The sequence below is a fragment of the Colletes latitarsis genome, chromosome 8, assembly GCF_051014445.1.
Source record: "Colletes latitarsis isolate SP2378_abdomen chromosome 8, iyColLati1, whole genome shotgun sequence".
Taxonomy (NCBI): domain Eukaryota; kingdom Metazoa; phylum Arthropoda; class Insecta; order Hymenoptera; family Colletidae; genus Colletes; species Colletes latitarsis.
In genome coordinates, this window is record NC_135141.1 from 24,305,318 (window position 1) to 24,324,984 (window position 19,667).

At 35.7% G+C, this 19,667-nt stretch overlaps 4 protein-coding genes across 18 annotated transcripts; 1 reads left to right on the forward strand and 3 right to left on the reverse strand.

The window, feature by feature from the left end:
* Window positions 1-23: 23 nt before the first annotated feature.
* LOC143344520 (uncharacterized) lies at window positions 24-7,706 on the reverse strand. The gene is made up of 5 exons (XM_076770649.1): window positions 7,053-7,706; window positions 6,285-6,515; window positions 5,981-6,130; window positions 4,716-4,935; window positions 24-4,231 (listed from the first exon to the last, which is right to left on the reverse strand). The coding sequence occupies exons 1-5, from the start codon at window positions 7,272-7,274 to the stop codon at window positions 3,915-3,917; spliced, it is 1,140 nt and encodes a 379-aa protein (XP_076626764.1). The 5' UTR covers window positions 7,275-7,706; the 3' UTR covers window positions 24-3,914.
* Window positions 7,707-8,495: 789 nt separating this feature from the next.
* Window positions 8,496-12,016, reverse strand: Cyt-b5 (Cytochrome b5). 12 transcript variants are annotated; one of them, XM_076770293.1, is made up of 10 exons: window positions 11,868-12,016; window positions 11,545-11,787; window positions 11,307-11,471; window positions 10,847-10,997; window positions 10,605-10,733; window positions 10,428-10,486; window positions 10,081-10,225; window positions 9,869-9,997; window positions 9,736-9,785; window positions 8,496-9,232 (listed from the first exon to the last, which is right to left on the reverse strand). In XM_076770293.1, exons 3-10 carry the CDS (start codon window positions 11,426-11,428, stop codon window positions 9,211-9,213), a joined length of 807 nt encoding a protein of 268 aa, XP_076626408.1. In that variant the 5' UTR covers window positions 11,429-11,471; window positions 11,545-11,787; window positions 11,868-12,016; the 3' UTR covers window positions 8,496-9,210. The 12 variants fall into 12 exon arrangements, with proteins under 12 accessions (XP_076626408.1, XP_076626406.1, XP_076626405.1 ...); XM_076770291.1 differs by having other exon boundaries at window positions 8,504-9,203; window positions 11,585-11,787; XM_076770290.1 differs by having other exon boundaries at window positions 8,504-9,203.
* Window positions 12,017-12,421: 405 nt separating this feature from the next.
* Window positions 12,422-14,847, forward strand: LOC143344330 (torsin-1A). 3 transcript variants are annotated; one of them, XM_076770289.1, is made up of 4 exons: window positions 12,422-12,493; window positions 12,896-13,147; window positions 13,243-13,508; window positions 13,622-14,847. In XM_076770289.1, exons 2-4 carry the CDS (start codon window positions 12,961-12,963, stop codon window positions 14,222-14,224), a joined length of 1,056 nt encoding a protein of 351 aa, XP_076626404.1. In that variant the 5' UTR covers window positions 12,422-12,493; window positions 12,896-12,960; the 3' UTR covers window positions 14,225-14,847. The 3 variants fall into 3 exon arrangements, with proteins under 3 accessions (XP_076626404.1, XP_076626403.1, XP_076626402.1); XM_076770288.1 differs by having other exon boundaries at window positions 12,450-12,546; XM_076770287.1 differs by lacking the exon at window positions 12,422-12,493 and having other exon boundaries at window positions 12,563-13,147.
* Vav (Vav guanine nucleotide exchange factor) lies at window positions 14,668-19,360 on the reverse strand. 2 transcript variants are annotated; one of them, XM_076770284.1, is made up of 9 exons: window positions 18,985-19,360; window positions 18,289-18,809; window positions 18,144-18,212; window positions 17,130-17,319; window positions 16,575-16,937; window positions 16,179-16,499; window positions 15,708-16,112; window positions 15,364-15,635; window positions 14,668-15,276 (listed from the first exon to the last, which is right to left on the reverse strand). In XM_076770284.1, the coding sequence occupies exons 2-9, from the start codon at window positions 18,696-18,698 to the stop codon at window positions 14,919-14,921; spliced, it is 2,388 nt and encodes a 795-aa protein (XP_076626399.1). In that variant the 5' UTR covers window positions 18,699-18,809; window positions 18,985-19,360; the 3' UTR covers window positions 14,668-14,918. The 2 variants fall into 2 exon arrangements, with proteins under 2 accessions (XP_076626399.1, XP_076626400.1); XM_076770285.1 differs by lacking the exon at window positions 17,130-17,319 and adding an exon at window positions 17,815-17,941.
* Between the last annotated feature and the right edge of the window lie 307 nt (window positions 19,361-19,667).

The following is a 19,667-nucleotide window of genomic DNA, read 5'->3' on the forward strand; positions in this document are numbered from 1 at the left end:
TATTCTTCTCAAAGTAACCGGTGACTATAAGCGCGTATAATTCAAAATTATCTAAGTTTATTTTGACGCTCGAATAGCTCAAAATTTACGTCTAATCGTAAGTCCAACTCGTTCGTATAAGCGACACGTGCTGCTGTTTTGATTGTTCGCTCAGCTATGGAGCTCAGTGACATAAGGCCAAATGATATTGCTACTTTTGGCAACTTTGTGCTAACTACGTAAACGATTTCGAGGAAAACAACGCAGTACATACTTCGGATGGCTTCGCCGTTATCATCATAATTATTAAAGCACCGTCGAAAAACTCGAGTGTTTTCTTCCGTTTGCCAGAATTACTCCCATAAACAGAGTATTACGTTTTGTTCTTCTCGTAGACTCAAGTATATAATATACATCGAGTATATGTATATATACACATACATACAAAGAAGCGATCAGCCTAAATTCGAACAATTTTTCGATTGCAGTAGTAACATCGTGTTTACAGAACTACATCGACAGATAACAAATTATATTCGTATAACAAATGCATTTCGCGTTGTAACGATAACACGATAACGCTGTTGCAAGGGCACAGCTGTACGTTATATTCGTACAATTTCGCCGAGTATCCCTCGAGTTAACAATATTGTTTATCGCGTACGATAAATAACAAACGATAGTCTCCGTTCAAGCACGCACGAATTTATTTCGATTCGATCCATAAAAGTCGTACCTTTCGCCAATATATTTAATTACAAGAAAAACGTAGAAAATATTTGTTTTCCATTTAGAGGCCATCGTCGTTGCCGAACATCGTCATCGTCGGTCAAGTAACTCGTGCGAGTCTAGTATTTATTCGGTACAAAATTTTCTTTCATTCACGCGCTCTACCTATCGAGATCGTAGCCACTTTGATTATGAAATAATAATGTTTCACGCAATTTGAATACATTCACGCATACGTCGACAATATTTTCTTATCTCGTTGTTTATTATCGGCGATTCGAATTTAGTCTAATGCTGATTCTACATATTCGGCATTTAGCAAATACCGAATGTGTAGATCTAGCATAACTCTTTACAACACGGTGGCTAGTTTTGTGCGACTCATAGAAATGGGCAAAATTTTTCCTTGAACCATAAAGACTAACGTAGAGTAATTCATTCGTGACGTTTACTCAGTTTAACAGTGAAATTTGTATTTGTTCATTGTTGAATATTTCATTATATAATTGAAATTTTAATTATTAGTTAACGAGTAACGGATAAACACTTGTTTATTACTAGATAAGAATTTTGCTCATCTCTGGTGACCGCCTAAAAAATGTCCATTCAAGTACTGTAGTTAACATCGATCATTACTTATTTTATCATCTTGCAAGAGAACCACATCTTCATTTTTTGTTCACCTTCTAAGTTCGTGAAAGGTTTCAATACTATTCAAATTTTTGCGCCGCTAAGAGTTAAGCGAACGATGAATTTAACAGTTTTTAATATTTTTGTCAGACTTCTTTGCGATTGTGAAATCGTATCAGAGTTCGGAAGACTTACAGAACATACACCTATATAATTATATGTAAAAGAACAATACAATCAACAACAAGGTGCCTTTAGAGAATCTGACCGACGGACGAATGTCCGCTCACCAAAATCCGATTACTGGCAGTATATTTAGAGGTACAACGATCGGAAGACGCTAGACTCGCCTAGCGACCATTTTACTTATTTTCGTTTGATTACACTCGTTGTTAGTATACTCGTTAAGCCGTTCGATTAAAAGTTCTTAAAGCCTATCTTTTACTCATCTCGTAAGATAGTATACCGTTCTTCGCATTCGAATCACCAAATTTGATCGCAATCGAATTGATCTCATCTTGAGGGGATGAGATGTCAACGTTAATTTCATCGTAGAAGCGCGACAAATAATGACGACCTTATTTGCGTTAGTTTTAAACTACGAAGCAAGAAAACAAACATTCTCGCGATAAATTGTATCAAATTTTGAGCGGTTCGTTACGTATTTGTGTTAACACTATTTAAGCATAAAACGTAGCAAACGACGTTTCACGCCGGACGTGGAAAGAGTGGAAGTACTTTGACAAATTGTATTCACCGACGCATTTGGAAAACCTGGCTAACTATCGATCAGTAGCCAAATTTGGGCATTATTAAAACATTATTAAAACATCGGATCAAACAGCTGGATCGTACGAAAATATTTGTGACCTCTTTCCAGCGCCCGTCCTATTCGAGGTTCCAAAGCAATATACTGATTTTTTAAACGAAAAGATTGATCGATCTTTGTCCGAAACAGCAACACCAACGTTTATTCAAACGCACGATATGTGTTTGAAAGTGGAAGCTCCAAAAACGCAAAGGCGTATAAAAGTATCAGGAATTTTTAGAGCATTGCAACACGCGTATACAAACATACATTGCATAATATTACTGTAACGGGAAAAGATCGATGTCTGAATAAAACATTTTTGCTTCAAGAGAAGACTTAACTCGCGTGTATGCAGTATTACATGGAACTTGACTATTACTGCATGCAGTTTGTACTTTTTTTGACACGCAGTTCACTACTATGTATAGACGGAAGATTGAAAAGTTAGACATGAAAGGAATTGCGAGACGAATTGGGTCAGATGTTTCAGTCAACTCCGAAGGCTCGTGATTAAGCAAAACATTACTCGACACTGTCTGCATTCCCCTCAACCCAGGACTGGTCTTTCGATCTCCCGTCCTTACACAAATCATTCAAAGCGAATAATATACGCAAGTACAAAGATTTCGATTTCTTTCCTCGACGACTGCATTCGTCGTTGGTCAAGGAAAATATTTTCGTTCATTGTTTGCGCGACTTAAACACATTCTGAACTTTGCGCGGTTCGTACACAATATCTGTAAAACTGTAACGTCCGCGTTAATCATTCTTAGCGATTTTTATCACACTTTATTTGTCACGAATCGAGGTCTTTTAGAATACGCGCGTTATGCGTGAGAATTGTCGATAAAAAAGTATTAGGACCCACGCAACGCATAATGCCTGCTCTACGAAATTTGCACGCGAGTTTTAAATCGAGATTTTCAAGGTTCTCTCTTTTCCTTTCCCTCGTTCTCACGTCGCTCGATTAAACAAGTAATAAATATATATATATACGAAGAAACGATTATATATACTTATTCACCCGTATATATTTATATTTATGTATATGTATTTATGTATACTTTGTAAGCGTATTTCTTTCTCTCAGTTCTTCGATTCCTCACGAAAATTAGATCCCCCCTTAGGCCTGTTTTTCGTAGCCATATTCATTGAAGTTTACGTATTCTCGATTAACACATTCAAAACTGACATACTGTTACAAGAATCTCTCCAATAGCCGTTAATGTTCTTGTTATCTGACTAACGTGATGCGTCATCGGCAAATCGTGTATGATGTTGCATCATTTATAGAGTAAGTCATCGGTTTCGAATATGTTAATGTACGCACAAGGAAAGGTGAGGGTAGAGAGAAGGTGAGGAAATTCGGGATGAAAAACAGGTGGCTGGATGCGAGGAAGACGGTAATATTGATTACGTTTGCACGGTCCGAATTTACGCCAAAGTTAAAACATTCAAGCTCAAATAACTTTGAAAGAGTTCAACGAATAAAACATATATGAGCCATGTACGTATATTTCCCCCTTAAAACTGTTGTGTTTAACAATTTTGTTAAAAATGATCGAGATGTTTAGATTCAAAGTTCTCAACTCGGTTCGTGTAACTAATCACTTTATTTTACAGGGCAAGAGTTTACGTTCTCAAAGGGATGTCGATGTTTAAACTTTAGAATAAATTTGGACGGTGCAAACGTACTGATTGATATCGATCAACGTCCGTCCCATCCGCGCGTGCAAACGCAGAAGAGGCAATTCGGTCGTCTGTATTATTGCGCGGAACCGATGGAAGAACGATCGCTGTCCGTCGATGCGGTATCCGAAAGCGGCGCGGATGACGACGCTGGCGGCGGCGAATCAGACGCAACGTAATGTTCGCGAAAGATTTTCGCCGACGACTGAGACGGCGGCGACAAAGTCATATTCACATTTTCCGGTAAAGGTGGTAACACGTTACTCTGAAAATGTCCAGATATATTACCTACTGGTCGATAGTTGGCTACCACGATTATTTTTCCGCTTCTGCTGCGAGCTTTTCCGACTCCGAAGTAACGACTGCTCGCCCAAATTAGTTGCGTGAAGTGACCTACGACGAGAAATACATTTCGTAAGAACTAGGGTTTCAAGCTCTTCCAGATACAAATGCTTCAAATAATTATGCAGGCTGTTTTAAAAGAAAAGTTTCTTTTCCATGCTTTTGAGTAGCAGTTGAATTAACAAAAATTAATAAATAAAAAGTTTTGGGATGCCCTTTCTATGTAAGGACTCGAAACTGTAGCTTCATTATCTATATGGCGGATTCACCTCTGGGAATAACTGAAATAGAGAACCGAAAAAACTGAACGTATCGATTCCCGTTACGATTCCAATATTGGTTCTTTAACTGTAGGTAGTTCTGTGCCGATTCTATAATTATTTTTCGGTTCTATAACGGTTCTAGCATTGATTCTACAGAGAATAAAATGTCAAGGGGAGATAAAAACGTTCACATTTCGTATATCTTTCTTTTACAGTGCCGTAGTCGGATCTCAAGACAATTTTTTATTTAATTAACTGTACCATGGAAATACCTGCGTTCACGTTGGCATGAAGGATATCCGGTTCTTTTAAAAAATCGTACTGTTTCACCGCTGAATACCAGTACGACGCGACGTCTTGTCCAGTTACATCGGTAGGAACTGCACCTCCGGGTCGACAATAAAGATTTTGTCCTACTTCTCGATCGTTTCTGTAGTAGAATGTGTTCGTATGCGCCAAGTGATTGGCCCATGTTTGTGCATACTCGCATAACTGTAAACACAGATGAAGATTGATTAAAGCACGGGAATATACAGGGCGTTCGGTCACGCCTAGGAAAAATTTTAATGGGAGATTCTAGAGGCCAAAATAAGACGAAAATCAAGAATACTAATTTGTTGATCGAGGCTTCGTTAAAAAGTTATTAACGTTTAAAGTTCCGCCTGTAGAACGGCAATCTAACGCATGCACGCAGCTGTTTGCAGATTACCGTTCTACAGGCGGAACTTTAAACATTAATAACTTTTTAACAAAGTCTCGATCATCAAATTGGCATTCTTGATTTTCGTCTTATTTTGGCATCTAAAATCTTCCATTAAAATTTTTCCCAGGGGTGGCCGAACACCCTGTATACATATTTAATTCCTGCAATTTCAGTACGAGCGGCCATGAATTTCATTGAAATTGTATTATCGAATAGTTATGATCGGTTACTGTCTCAGAAGTTTCTAAATGTCAAGCTGCTATAGACGTAAAATGAATCGAAAATATAGAACAAAGTTTTCTCGCGCGAGGCTTTGTTTCCGAAATAACTGACGTTAAAAGTTCATTAGGTATTATATTGCCGTTTGTATCGTCGGTTATCGAGTATACCGCATACAAAGTATTTTATCCGTAGTTCCGTACGCGCGCTATGCATTCACATTATGTATATGTATGTACGTTGCAATGATAGGTATAGTGCATGGAACAAATATAACGATCTCGTGAAAACTGTAGGGAACGAAAACAGCAGTACCCTTGAGTGCAAGATGTCAACAGTTCACGGTCAGCCTGCAGTGATCCATATTGAGCTCTGGAATTATGACTGTTTGGGGTATCTCAAGGTGGACGCGCGTTGCGATATAAAATTTTAAGCTCTTTTTCATACGACATTGCACTTATATCGGTTACATATCTATCTATTATATCGATTAAAAAAATCATTCGAATATTCGTTTCTGCATCAGAGTATCTCAAGCTGATCGCCGATACAATTTGTTCCACGCGCTATACACGTGTAGGATTTTACGGTTTCTGAAAATGTTGTTATACTTACTTGCGGGGACATTGTTAACGGTGGCGCGTTGTGCCTCTGTCGATACACATTATGCCAGCACAAACATTCGGTAATAAATTCGCTGTCTCGCCAGTCGGTCTCCAGATCGTTACTGTCATGCGCGATACTCATCGGTCTGTTACTCAGGATCTACGTGGTACCGGTACAAAAAATAGAGCAGGACCAGTAAAAACGTACCGTTTCTTTAATAAGCAGCTAAACATCTAGGCACCCGCGTTTTGTCCTCGAACATCGTCCTACGCATCGGGGACCTAGATCATCGTCCACGGTTTCGTTCTCTCACCTTTTTTAAGAGCTTCGGCCGATTATCGAGCCGCTCGGCTCGATCGTTATTCAAGACCATAGAGGCAGAGGTCGATCCGCAGGTATCTGAAATTCGATTCGCTTTATACAATTTCGATTGTTCCACTCTTTTTCGAAGATTTTCCAATGCTTTCGCCTCTTCTCTCTTTCTAGAAGGAGGCCAATTTGCGTTCGAAGTATGTATCATACTGATACCAACGCATGGCGAATCCTAAAATGCAAAAAAAGCAAACATCGTTGGTTTAAGAATTTATCATTTCTTTTTTTTTTCAGATCGTCATCAATTCCGCTGATCCAAACGCGCGAAAAGATACAGCGTGTAATTTAAAGATAGATTGCGCGAACATTTACGTACGAGGTAGAAATATCGTTCGACACGATTTAATCGGAGTTCGATTTCAATGCGGCTTCGCGAAAGTACGAGCGTATTAAGTGGCTCGCAAGACGTGATTTTAAAGAACATACAGGTCGAACATGATTCGAAGCGAAAATTTACTCGTTCCTGCGGAGAATAAGCGGGTTACCGAAAACGACGATAAGTGTAGCGTTTTACTCTGTCTCTCCGTTCGACAATGCAACGCAAGTTTCGTTCCAAACCAGATTAACGAATCGTCGTGAAACAGGGACGATCGTTGTATTAGGTGCATCGGTGAAATTCGCCAGATTCGATGCGTTTTTTCGGTCTGTTAGCATTACGCGTAAAGATCATAGAAAGGGTTAGGTGCAAAGGATGGACGCGATACACCACCTTTTGATGATTACCATTGGCAAGATTGAAATCCGCCAAGTGCGCGGTTTGACTAAGCAAACGACGACTGGCAGGGCATCGATTACGATTTATCATTTCCTTCTGAATAGCATATTCGATGAAGTAACTTTCCACTTCCGCGTTATCGCGATGGGATGGCGGTAGAAGTTCCGTAGTCTCTTCCGCATTGTCGAATATGCGATTCACTTCGCGCAACTCCATTGCTAAAAGGAGCCTCGCTACACGATCTTTTGCAACCGACTGCAATTATCCGTAATTTTTAATGTACTAGATTCACCGCAGTTGACCGCAACTACCGGCTGTCTAGAGTCGACTACCGAGCCACCACCTTTGGCTACCTCGATACACCCTCATCTATCGGCCTCTCTCTATCATTTCTATACTCTGTAGAGGGTTGCACCCGCGTCGACGCGCGTTCGACCGCCTATGCACTTGCGCGTATCTTGAATCCGTTTGCTGCTGTGCATTTCCTCGTCCGTGTACTTCTATGTGCGACCAGTGGTGCACCCAGAAATGTAGCAATCGGGGTGCAACAAATTCTTTCAAGGCGATTGTCAGGCAGAAGAAAAGGGCCCCCTAGATTTTTTAAAATGAAAGATGGCATTAGTTTTCTGTTATTTGTACAGCTCTTATGAAACTAAATATTTACTTGAACCATTTTTTTTGATTGTGAAAAAAATGAAGCCGACATCTTCATTGGTTTCTGAGAAAACAGCTTCTAGACTCACAGGTAGAGCCAAAATACGACACACGCATATGCGCGTTGCAGCATCGCCAACCGCTGCAGTTCACTGCATTTGACTAGCTCACTTGCAAAATTGACCGCTTATGAGAACTGAAAAATTATTATAACTGTTAAAGATACATCGATTCTAGCTTCGGTTTCGACTCTTCAGAACCTATATTACACCGATATTATAACTGCTAATTTTCAATTCTATACAATGCATATGCTGCAATAAAAATTAAAATATTTTTATTGTTGTTATCGAACTATTGACTCTCTAAGGATGATATTGAAATCGATATAAGAATGTATATAGACAGAACTGAAAAATAACAGTTATAGAACCGATATTATATAAAGAACCGTAGTCGAAATCAATATAGACTAGAATCGATATATCTGTAATAGTTATAACATTTTTTTAATTCTTACAACTGTTTTAATTTAGAACCGATATATAACAGTTTGAAACAGTTATTTTTAGAACCGTTTCAACTACTACGTGGAACTAGCTAGAGAATATGGAATTAAAAATATTTCTCACTATACGTGATACTAAGATAGTAATAGGATCTTAGGACTCAACAAACGGTGGATAAAAAAATGGATTGGAAGTTTGGTTTCTTCCTGTATTAATAGGTGCGGTATGTATAAATTATTGTGTACAACACATCAAACATAACAAAAAGTAGTTTATTTTTATTATAAACATAAATTTACAATAAATATTCAATAGATTTCATCTGTAAAATGCAATTATCTGCGATACGTTGAAAAAGTAAAAATTTCCCACTTTTTCAGTGTATGTTCATTTACTATTTAAATATAAAGATATCAACTAACTTTAAATGCCCTTCTTATTGTAACAGATATATAATATTAATTTAAATCTTTATTACAGTTTTTCAGTTAATATTTTGTAATGTGTGCATTATTTATGTGTTCATTTTTCTTTATCGAATGTAAGAGTAAATTCTGTTCCTTTGTTCCCAAAGAAGACCAATGTAATGATATAAGTTAAATTGATTTATTCTTATATTTATAATGAATACATTGTGTATATTATTGGCATACTACATGTACATGAATCTGTATGTATGTACTTATTTATACATAGATTTGTTTAGTTTCATAATAATAAATGAACTTTCGTGTCATGTTTTCCTTATGATAGGCCAGTTTGTATGTGCAATTTTATGTCGTAAAAATATTGTAATAATGTGCATATACATAATATTCTTCTATTAATCACTGATAACAATTATTTATGTATAATACAAATTACAAAAATGTATATATTAGGAATGATTCAGTGTGCTTTGATAAAATAACGGTAGACAAGAGTCGCCAGAATTCCGAGGGCAATAGGAATCAGCCACGACCTCCAAGAACCACTGCAATTGCTAATCATCACAACACGATGCAGCATCGACTATTTACATATCATGTATTTTACATTTTTATAATGTCACAATTCTGGATAGCACAAGCTTAACTCACAAATATGGTACACCCCACTGCTATGTACAAATGCAAAACACATAAGCATATTGTTGTAATTTTAATAAGCATGTTTTTGTAATAGACAAAAGTTACATCTTCAATTGTGCTATCCAATAAATAGTAACATAAAAATGTGAAATGATGAATACGATATGGACACAGATTATGATGTACTTGTAATGTTTAAATTTATCAATAATATACAAGATGGAGTATTTAAAACGGGTCATCCGAGTAACTTGTTTACTTTTTACGATAGAAAAAATGTTTCAGGTAGATGAATTTCATAGGTGACATGAAAATCAAACAAATTTTTTCTATCCTTAAAACTAAATAAGTTATTTATTGTGACTTGATTTAAAAACCTCACGTTATGTTCAAACAACAACATTAATCAACATAAAAAATAATTTATAAAAGAAACATATTTACCTAGAATTACTTTCTTCATCTGATTTAGCAGCTTTCTCTGGTTCTTCTTCCTAAAATGGGTAAATAATTTCTATTTTGTAAAGACTAACATTTCCTTTTCTTAGGTAATATCATAATCATTATAATTAATTACCCTGAGAATTTCTCCTATTTTATATGGGACCATCATTAGTCTGGCATCACTGGAGTGTCCAATATCTTCAAAAGCTTCTGTACTATCACGACCAGCTTGATCCACGAGAATTGTTGGCCCACCTGGATGCTAAGTTCAGATACAAGAACGACCATGTTAGCTAAAATGAACTAAGTACAAGATAGTAGTTATAAATAGATAATGGTATCTACCTTGTTTAAAAATGTAGTTAAATCATAGACACTATTGTTAATGATAATCCACAAACTATTGATATCTCTGTGCTCAGCAACTTCTGCAGTCGTGTAGAATTTGGTAGTATCAGTAGCAGTGTTCTCAGACTCCATATTTTTTCTTCTTGAAACAGATGATAGTTTTTACAAAGTATTCAAATATTATGAATTTACAAGATGAGGTATTTAAAACAGGCCATCTATATAACTTATTTATTTTTTTTATGCTAAGTTATTTATTGTGACTTGTCTTAAAAGCCTCATCTTATATTCAAACAATAACATTAATCAATATAAAAAACAATTTTAAATAGAAGCATATTTACTTAGAATTATTTTCTTTGGACATTGCATCTGATTCTGTAGTTTTTTCTGGTTCTCCTTCCTAAGATGGGCAAATAATTTCTATTTTGTAAAAACTAACATTTCCTTTTCATAGATAATATCATGATCATTGTAACAGACATTATTTACAAATGATTAATATTCAATTTTACACCTACTTTGAGAATTTCTCCGATTTTATATTGGACCATCATTAGCCTGGCACTGCTGGAGTGTCCAATAATTTCAAAAGCTTCTGTACTATCGCGACCAGCATGGTCCAAAAGAATTTCTTTCCCACCTGGATGCTTAAATTCAGATACAAAAACGATCATTTTCATACAACTTTTAATCAACAAAATATGTTAGTGAAGATATACTAAGTACAAGTTATTAGTTATAAAATGATAATAATATCTACCTGTGTTAAAAATGGAGTTACATCGTAAACACTATTGTTAATAATAATCCACAAACTACTGCTATTTGTGTGCTCAGCAACTTCTGCCGTCGTGTAGAATTTAGTAGAAGTGGTGTCAGTAGAAGTGTTCTCGGACGCCATATTTTTTCTTCTTAAAAAAGATAATAGTTTTTACAAAGCATTCGAATAGTATGTAGATACTACTGGAAGAAATGAATAAAGTATTAAGTACAGACGATCGTCTATTATTTATGCTAGTTTCGCGTTAGTTCAAGTGACCTTCAATTAGAAAGTACTAACATTCACAAAAATTTGTTCAATATCTTATCGGCTATCTGCAACTACAGCTACAGACCAATGTGGCCAGATTTGGCATAATTGAGTGCATCGACGACGACACTAGTAACGACGAATTTCCTTAGCGTTTAATGGAGTGGTGGGGAAAGTCGACATATCCTACCGCACGAACCACATGTTACGCGTGGTCAGCGCTTCACGCAACTTCGAAAAATCAATAAAGAACGTGAATGGGAGCTTTTCCTTCTTGGCCTTGAATAGCTGCCGTCCTCGCGTCAATAGCATACAATTTCGAATCTCGACTGCCCAGGCATTTTTACGTTTCGAGCTATATAGGCACATACACATAAGCAAAGTCCATAATGAAAGTGCGTAGGATTTACAGGGGTATGTTTATTCACCAAAAATGATTGTAATTGAGCTCCGCAGCGATTATCGTACCAGTGAGTCGAAACCCTGATGATTAAGAGAATAGATGATCCTTAACGTGCTGGTGGTATTCTCCGAAGCCTTGACGAAGTACACTCACACGTTATTGACAAGTTGCCCCTTCCAAGAATCTTGTCATTTTTGAAGTTTTCAAGAAATAGTCCACCAAAATTTTCACCAACGTAACAAATATAAGCAACCCATTATCAACGACCCTGAAATACGCAGGAGGAAATATTAACCGATTTAACCTCAAATAAAAGATTACGACAAAAATATCTTTCTCACAGCGTACCAAACACGGACTTCAGATTTTAAAATCGAAACAATCGTCAAAATAAATTGTTTTTCCGCTTTGTTTAAACTTTCCTGAACCTGTATTCGCGTATACGACCCGAACTTCACCGAACCAATAGTAGCAATCAGAACGAACAACTCTGGTTCCTTTGAACATGACATGAGCATGAGCAAAATCTGTTTTTCACGTTTGAGAATGAATTTAATCAGATATTTATACTCAATCGTATTAATAATATACATATATATATATATATATATATATATATATATACATATGCTCGTTCATAGAAATAATAATAAAAATTTCTTTTTTTTCAATAGTTAAAACATGGTCAGGAGGTTTTAAAACGTGTATTTCATTATATCAAGAAAGAAGGGCTCACACTCGCCTTCTTTCTCGATTTCCCGAAGTTGTGTGAAGTACCGAGCTCACGTAACATGGCCCGTGCGGTAGGATATGTCTGCTTTCCTTACCACTCCGTTAGACGTTAAGGAAGTTCGTCGTTGTTAGTGTCGCCGTCGATGCATTCAATTATGCCAAATCTGGCCATATTGCTACAGATTGAATTTAGCGAATCGATTAGTAAATGATGCGAATGTTACACACGCGTATTTATAATAGTAATATTCGCCACTAATATGGTTTCTAGTAATAATATCTGCAATCTCTTAAAGTAGTCAAAATTTCTTTTCACTGCTGCGATTGATCTTGATCAATAGTCGAATTCAATTTTTGTAAATGCGGCAAGATGATTTACTTAAAGTTATACATATTAAATATATAAATTAGCTATATATTTATGATTATCTGTCTATATTTTCGAATTGATAGTTAAGTATTATATATTTCAAAAACAGACCAATAAGAAAGCTCGATTTACGTGCATATCTAAGAGATTAATGCAGGTTGATTGTTGGTGTTTAAATTGAATACGATGGCTTTATATTATGAAATGAATATAATTGAATGTACTTTTTCATAAATTCGTACTGCAGTATAGAGTTGTCGACGATTGATTTCAGATTTTGGCAACTAATGTCTCAGTTTTACCAAATACAGTTCTTTTACGATAACCAAATAATAGAAAATGAATTTTGGCGGTTTCTTGTGGTTCGGGATCCTTGTTAGTTTTCAAATGAATTGTGCAAAATGTGAATTATTCTCGTCAGGAACGTTAACAACTATTTTTTCTACATTTTATACTGCAATTTCGTATGTACCGTGTCGATTTATGGAATGTTGTTCTGATGAATATGTTTCTCCTGATATGAACAGTAAGTATGTTAACAAGAAAAATGTCACATTGTAAATACATTTATTAAAAATATTCTTTGTATACATTAATTCTACATATATATTTTTTTTGTAGAATTAGATGATACTCTTAGCACAGAATTATATGGGCAAGAAATTGCTCGTCATATAGTTGTAAATGCCTTACGTGGCCACCTAAGTTCATCTAATCCTCCAAAAGCTTTAGCTATGAGTTTTCATGGTCCTCCGGGAACTGGTAAAACTTACGTGACTCAAATGATTGCTAAGTCCTTTTATAAAAATGGGGATCGTAGTCAGTTTTATCATCTTTTCAATGGTCGTAATGATTTTCCTTTGGAAAGAGATGTAGAGCATTACAAGGTACATAATTATCAAGCAGGCTTTAAATTTCAAATCAATGAACACATGTATATGACTTATTTTTACTTGCTTAAATTTAAATTATTTTTGTCATATTACTTTGTGTCTTGTAGGAAGAATTACGTAAAACTATTATTAACAGTTTAATAAAATGTGAAAGATCATTGTTTGTATTTGATGAAGTCGATAAAATGCCAGAAGGTCTACTGAATGTTCTTGTACCATTTCTGGATTATACAACATGGTTCAAATCATGGAAATTAATGGGCAATTCATTAAACACAAGGAAAGCAGTTTATATATTTTTGTCTAATACTGGCAGTTCTCGAATCATACAACGTTTGTTAAATTTATGGGGAGAAGGGAAACACAGGCATACAACTAAACTTCATGATTTTGAGAATTTAATAAGTGTTGGAGCCTTTAATGAAAAAGGTGGCCTTTATCATAGTGAAACTATAGATACTAGCCTTATAGACCATTATGTGCCTTTCTTACCACTGGAAGAGGTACATGTGAAGAAGTGTTTAAAAAAAGCTTTTTTAAACAGAGATACTACTCCTACTAATGCTATGATGGAGGAAGGATTATCTTATGTGATTTTTGGACCTCCACCACATAATCTTTATGCAACAGCTGGCTGTAAAAGATTAGAGCAAAAAGTAGCTTCTATTATATATGCTCAAAGGAAGAAGTCAATAAAACAAGAATTGTAGGATTGTGTAAGGAATACCTCGTTATGTTAACATTTTAATAAGGTCTAAATTTTATTGATTATTCTCATTGGCACAATCAGAAAATATGTGTAACAGTTAAAAAAAATAGTACAATTAATTTGTTACAGTAATGCGTGTAGCGATATTCATATATTTGTGTATTTTTATATTTAGGAAATAGCTAAAATTTTTATCGTTAACAATACAGAATTACAATATATACAATTGAGGCTTGGCAATTGACTTTAAAATAGTCATAAAGAAAAAAGTTGTCTAAAAGTATATACATTTGGCAATGTAACTTTTTCACGTGATTTGAATATACAAGATTAGACAACTTGGATCATTATGATTTATGTTTTTAAAAACTTAGTGGTATTGCCGTATCGTACCGAAAAATAATTATAATTTTTTTCGTCTATACAACTCGCTAAATACATTTATTTTTATGTTCCGTTTACGTACACGCATATGTACTTTCTATTTTTATAATGATGCTGATGTATGAAAATTAATTTATCTATATTTTATACAATGTAAAAATGTGTTATATAATTTATTTTTTCTTCTATTCTCCATTAAAAGGCGTTTTAATAAAGTGTTATGATTGCACGATGATGTGATTAATGTGTAAAATATTCTTGATCGTCGTGCCACCACATCGAGCAAGTATTGTAAGTAATATAATTTATATTTATTCTTCCTCGACGTACTCTTTTGGAAAAAATCCTACTTGATCGCCTATTTTTCCTTTCCACCATCCTTTGGCATCACCTTCTTTACTCAACACTACGACTCTACAGCCCCGTCGCAAGCTCAGTTGATTGCGTTCTCCTCCACGAAAATCGAACAATGCCTTAGCTAATACACGTTTGTACGGCCATAATAAACGTTGATCTAATTTTTCAAAATTTTCCGACAACGAAGCTCGTTCATAATATTCGACGAGTTCGACTACGCTTTTGAAGAAACGAGATTCACTGAGATAAAATAAATCGGCTCCATCGACGTCGCGTTTAAATACTCTTATATGTTTTACTGCTCCGTCTGCCCTACAATAGTAATTAATTTTTCTGTTTTTAAGACGAACACTTAAAAAAAAAACTCAATAAAAAAGATATGTTGTACGAGGATCTTACTTGATACTAAGAGCATAATTAGTTTCGTGTTTCAAACGCGGTTGTCCTGCTGGCCGCACTCGCAGCATGTATGTACCATCTTCGCGGGGTTCTAATTTATTTGAAGCTGTATCTCGACCCATTTCTCCCACAAACCATAATTTCACTGAAAGAGCCCGTTCACATGGTAGCGGTGGTGGAGGTGGTGGCGGGGGTGGTGCCGGCATACATCGACCCGAATGTGCAATGCACTGTTTGTGTACGGAAATGTGGCATACTTCACACCGATACCCCTGTATGAATAAACAATTTGGTAGTAAACTTGTATTATAATATTTAACGAACACGTATCGGTGACCCTTTACCTGGAATATGCGACCTTTTAAAAACTTGCCACATCGCTGACAGCTAAGTGGACTATCAAACGTAGTAACTTTAAACTTATGGTTCGTGTTGCGACATGCGGCAGGATTAACATTATCCATTGCATCTTGTAATGCCTTAATCCACATTTGTTTTTGTTCCTCTGTTCTTGCAGACAAAGTATATGCTGTATATTCTTGTTTATGAACAAGTAACCATTGATAGCACCGTCGAGAATCTTTGCCAATTATTCGTCTTCCTATATGATCTTCCAATCTATAATCATCTAGTCTTAAAGTTTCACGGTAACAGTACTGTTCTCCTCTGCATGCTTTACAAATTAATATTACTTGTTCGAAAACAAATGCGTAACGAGCCTTCACTCGTTGGTCACCGTGAGCTTTTACCTAAAACGTAATTACCATATTGTATTAATATTTCATTTAAAAATTCACTCGTTAAAACAATAATACCTTAAGCTCTCCATCTCTAAGCAGGCGGCCAAAATCTTTTAACTGTGCATCTACAGGAACAACCCAATCAATTATCGACGCCTGAATATCTTTTATAATGTCTAACGTGTCGGAATCACGTTTCACTTCGTTAATGTATTGAGCTATATCAACCATAACTTCTCTAGCTTTTCCAAGATGATGTCTATCTACTAGCCAGTCACAAGGAGTTTCTTCTACTAGTTTGTCCAGCAATAAGTGATATTTTAATACTCTTTGCATTGGAACAGACAGTATGTCCCGTAGCTTAAATTTACCATTATTAGCTTCTTGTTGGCACCTCTGTAATTAATGTTCCTATGAAATTTGTCGATTTATAAAAAATACCAAGTTAAAAATACATGTTGGAAAACGTACAATAACTTCTTGATTTACTACTTCGTTTCGCGCGCAAGCTTCCTGTAATGTGTTTTGCGCAAGTGTAAGGTTTGCGCAATAATCTCCATAGATCAGGAACTTTTCTCGCCAATCGAGGAAAACTTGCGCTAAAGCAGCACCGGCTCTTGCCTTTCGAAGCTGGCTATGAAAACCAGCATGAATTTCTGCAAGTTCTTTTATGCCAAAAAAAATTCGTGCTGAATCCTCAGGCCGTAGTAACGATGAGAGAGGTCTAGCGAAATGTCTGAGCAAACTGTTAAGGACGTCCGAATAATTTCGTTCTGTTTCAACGAGTTCCTGGATCACATAATCCCTTTTTTCACCTCCAGAGATTGCACCGTCCTGTTTTTCAGGAACCAAATTAATTAAAAAAAAAATTCGTTTACAATACACGAGGTGAAATACAAATACTATGAAGCGAAACAAGACCAATTATTAGCGTCGTGACTTACAAATTTCAAGTACTGTTAAGACAAATGTGATTATAAAATGCCATTTAGATTGCGATAACAAGAAACACAAAAATATAACGACCTGTGCAACAGATGGAGGAGGTGGCAAGTGTAGACTACAAAGGTCCTGGTAGATTTCTTCGCTTTGGGCATGGCTGCAAAATACTCCGTACCCATCTTCCTCTCCAACTGGATCTTCATTGTCTCCTCCTCCACCTGCTTCATTCCCTTCTCGCCTTCTAAACCTCCTGCGGCGGCCTTCATCCTCACGGCTTTAGCATAAAAATATGAACAGCCATGCACTATTCATGCACGAAAAAAATAAAATTTCTGGCGAACTTAAACTACTTATAGCGACGGAAGATCTTGCTATTAACAGTAAACATAGCTTAACACATACAACTGGAGCAAAAACAATTTAACTTTAAAATAGTGCCAGTTATCACTGTATTGAGTTGTATTTTTAATAAATATATGTAAGCGTATGTTATTTATATTGACGGGCCGCATGGGGGACGATAGATCCTGGGTCCGTTTGGACTCGTATTAGCTTTTTTTCGATACACATTCTAGTCGTTTTTTAAAAATTTTTTATGCTGTATATAATCAAGAGATATTTTTAAGACTCAAACAGTCGTACGATGGTGCAACGCACAGGTCCGAAGAGACCCAGGCATCGCCAGGCGAGGGTTAATAATGAAATACAGTGATGTTTGGTACTTTTCTCACAAAATATTTTGAACTTTCAAATTTCTGACAACAGATACCTTCTCTGTGGAAGGCCAGTCGTGATGGGAATTACTCGAGAAGCAGAGTAATTCCTGATATACTTGGGATTCATCTACATCCATACCCTTAGGTTTCATGGTAAATGCCACCACTCCTGTTGTGGGGCTAAACCCATTGACAGAAGTTATTATAGAGTTATAAATGTGCAAGGAACAAAGATGATCTGTTATTCTTCATCAGTTTTTTATAACGATTCTATAAATCTTTTAACTTTAAGTAAATCTGTTTGCAGTATAACTACCATAATTTGCTGTAACGCTTAATTGGTTTAGAATACACCAAATTTTATGGAGATTGAAATGCTTACCCTGCACCAGCACTTTGTAAATCCTTATAAATATCTTCTTGCGATCTACTGTGTCCTACAGAAAATCCACTGTAACAAAAATTTCTTGTTAGGTCAAATTAATATAACTTGGAATCAAACAATTATAGTGCAACAAATTACTTACGGAATACCCCTGCGTCTTAAACGGGAACATTTTGACAGAACAGATAAAGTGCATAGTACACGATGGAAATTTGATAGATCAAACAACATGGAGGGCTCGAACAAGTCAGAGTTTGATAGGCCAAAAGTGGTTGAGCATGCAGATAAAAATACTTTTATATTCCTCAAGCACAAAAACTGTGCCATTTGTGGTTTTTGATTCACATCTTTCATATCTATGCAACCAGGATCCACTGTATTTAGGAGATTGCATAGCAATACACCGTCTCTTAACGTATATGCTAAATCAACTGCTACTGCTTTTGGCCAATTTGCTTTGTGATCAGCCCTTAAAGCTCCACATCTGGTTAACCATTTGGCACATTCGTGCCAACCACTCCCACTATCTGAACTGCTCTCCGATCTGATCATTTTTGCTCTTCTTAACGAGCAGAATATTAAAGGTTTAAGATGAAGGTTCCTTTAACTTGTAAGACATTAGGCCACGAAGACTTTCTAAACAAGTTCCTTTACACTGAAAGACTGTAAAAATGTACAATCGTTATTACAATTAACAATTTAGGTAAATACACTGTTAATACTAAATAAAAAATAAAGATAAGCCATATCTAGAAATGCAACATTAATTGATAAAATTATCAGAATTATATTAATATAAGAAGTATGTCTAATATAAATAATATTTATAAACGCATACCTCCATTCGCCAGAGGATTTGCGAGATGTTTATTCGTTCTTTTGTCAGTGTTAAGAATATTTTGTGATATATTCTGTAATAGAAGAACTCATTATTGTGTTCCGTGTAAGTTGTTAATGATATCTCAACGAAATCCGTAACGTCGCTTAAAATGTTCTGTTGGTAGCGTCATTGTTAAGAAAGCATTTCGTTAAGCTAGAACTTTAATACGTTATTCCTTTGCTCGATATGCCTCCTTTTCTCATTGTAATATTATGACGTTCGACCCACTGTAGCTCACGATCGCCATATTGCTACTTCACTGCAGTCGGTCATATCATAAATTTTGTTGCAGTTTTTGTTTCGAATGCACAGTAGTAGATGGGGCTGTATGTTCCTGTAAATGCAAGTTGCATAAATTAACAAAAAGTTTATAATTACTCTTGTGCTTATATTATAAATATCTGTCATGTATAGCGTAAATCTAGAATCGATTTAAAGAATACGAAGATCTTGCTGCATACAATTGCTAGAACGTAACAATGAAATCGTTGTAAATGACGAATAAATTTAAATGTGCTTTCAAAGAGAATCGTAACAATTGCAACAATTATTATTGCGCACGCATTAATTAAGGAAACAATGATATTCACGTGCAGGAATCTATTTAAAATGTATGCATATCCATTTATCAAGCTTCGTTA

What these genes read in the sequence shown, in the direction of transcription:
- Cyt-b5 (XM_076770291.1), bottom strand. Translation starts at nt 11,428, where the DNA reads ATGCTATTGACGCGAGGACGGCAGCTATTCAAGGCCAAGAAGGAAAAG. An exon ending in AAATCGGAGAAATTCTCAAA is followed by an intron (nt 10,487 to 10,604) that starts GTAGGTGTAAAA and finishes TGCCCATCTTAG; the next exon opens with GAAGGAGAACCAGAAAAAAC. An exon ending in TAACTACATTTTTAAACAAG is followed by an intron (nt 9,998 to 10,080) that starts GTAGATACCATT and finishes ATCTGAACTTAG; the next exon opens with CATCCAGGTGGGCCAACAAT.
- Vav (XM_076770284.1), bottom strand. Translation starts at nt 18,698, where the DNA reads ATGATCAGATCGGAGAGCAGTTCAGATAGTGGGAGTGGTTGGCACGAA. An exon ending in CTCCTCCATCTGTTGCACAG is followed by an intron (nt 16,938 to 17,129) that starts GTCGTTATATTT and finishes CCTGAAAAACAG; the next exon opens with GACGGTGCAATCTCTGGAGG. An exon ending in AATTATGCTCTTAGTATCAA is followed by an intron (nt 15,277 to 15,363) that starts GTAAGATCCTCG and finishes TTACTATTGTAG; the next exon opens with GGCAGACGGAGCAGTAAAAC.
- LOC143344520 (XM_076770649.1), bottom strand. Translation starts at nt 7,274, where the DNA reads ATGGAGTTGCGCGAAGTGAATCGCATATTCGACAATGCGGAAGAGACT. An exon ending in CCAATGGTAATCATCAAAAG is followed by an intron (nt 6,516 to 7,052) that starts GTGGTGTATCGC and finishes TTTGCATTTTAG; the next exon opens with GATTCGCCATGCGTTGGTAT. An exon ending in GGCCGAAGCTCTTAAAAAAG is followed by an intron (nt 6,131 to 6,284) that starts GTGAGAGAACGA and finishes GGTACCACGTAG; the next exon opens with ATCCTGAGTAACAGACCGAT.
- LOC143344330 (XM_076770289.1), top strand. Translation starts at nt 12,961, where the DNA reads ATGAATTTTGGCGGTTTCTTGTGGTTCGGGATCCTTGTTAGTTTTCAA. An exon ending in TGTTTCTCCTGATATGAACA is followed by an intron (nt 13,148 to 13,242) that starts GTAAGTATGTTA and finishes TTTTTTTTGTAG; the next exon opens with AATTAGATGATACTCTTAGC. An exon ending in GAGATGTAGAGCATTACAAG is followed by an intron (nt 13,509 to 13,621) that starts GTACATAATTAT and finishes TGTGTCTTGTAG; the next exon opens with GAAGAATTACGTAAAACTAT.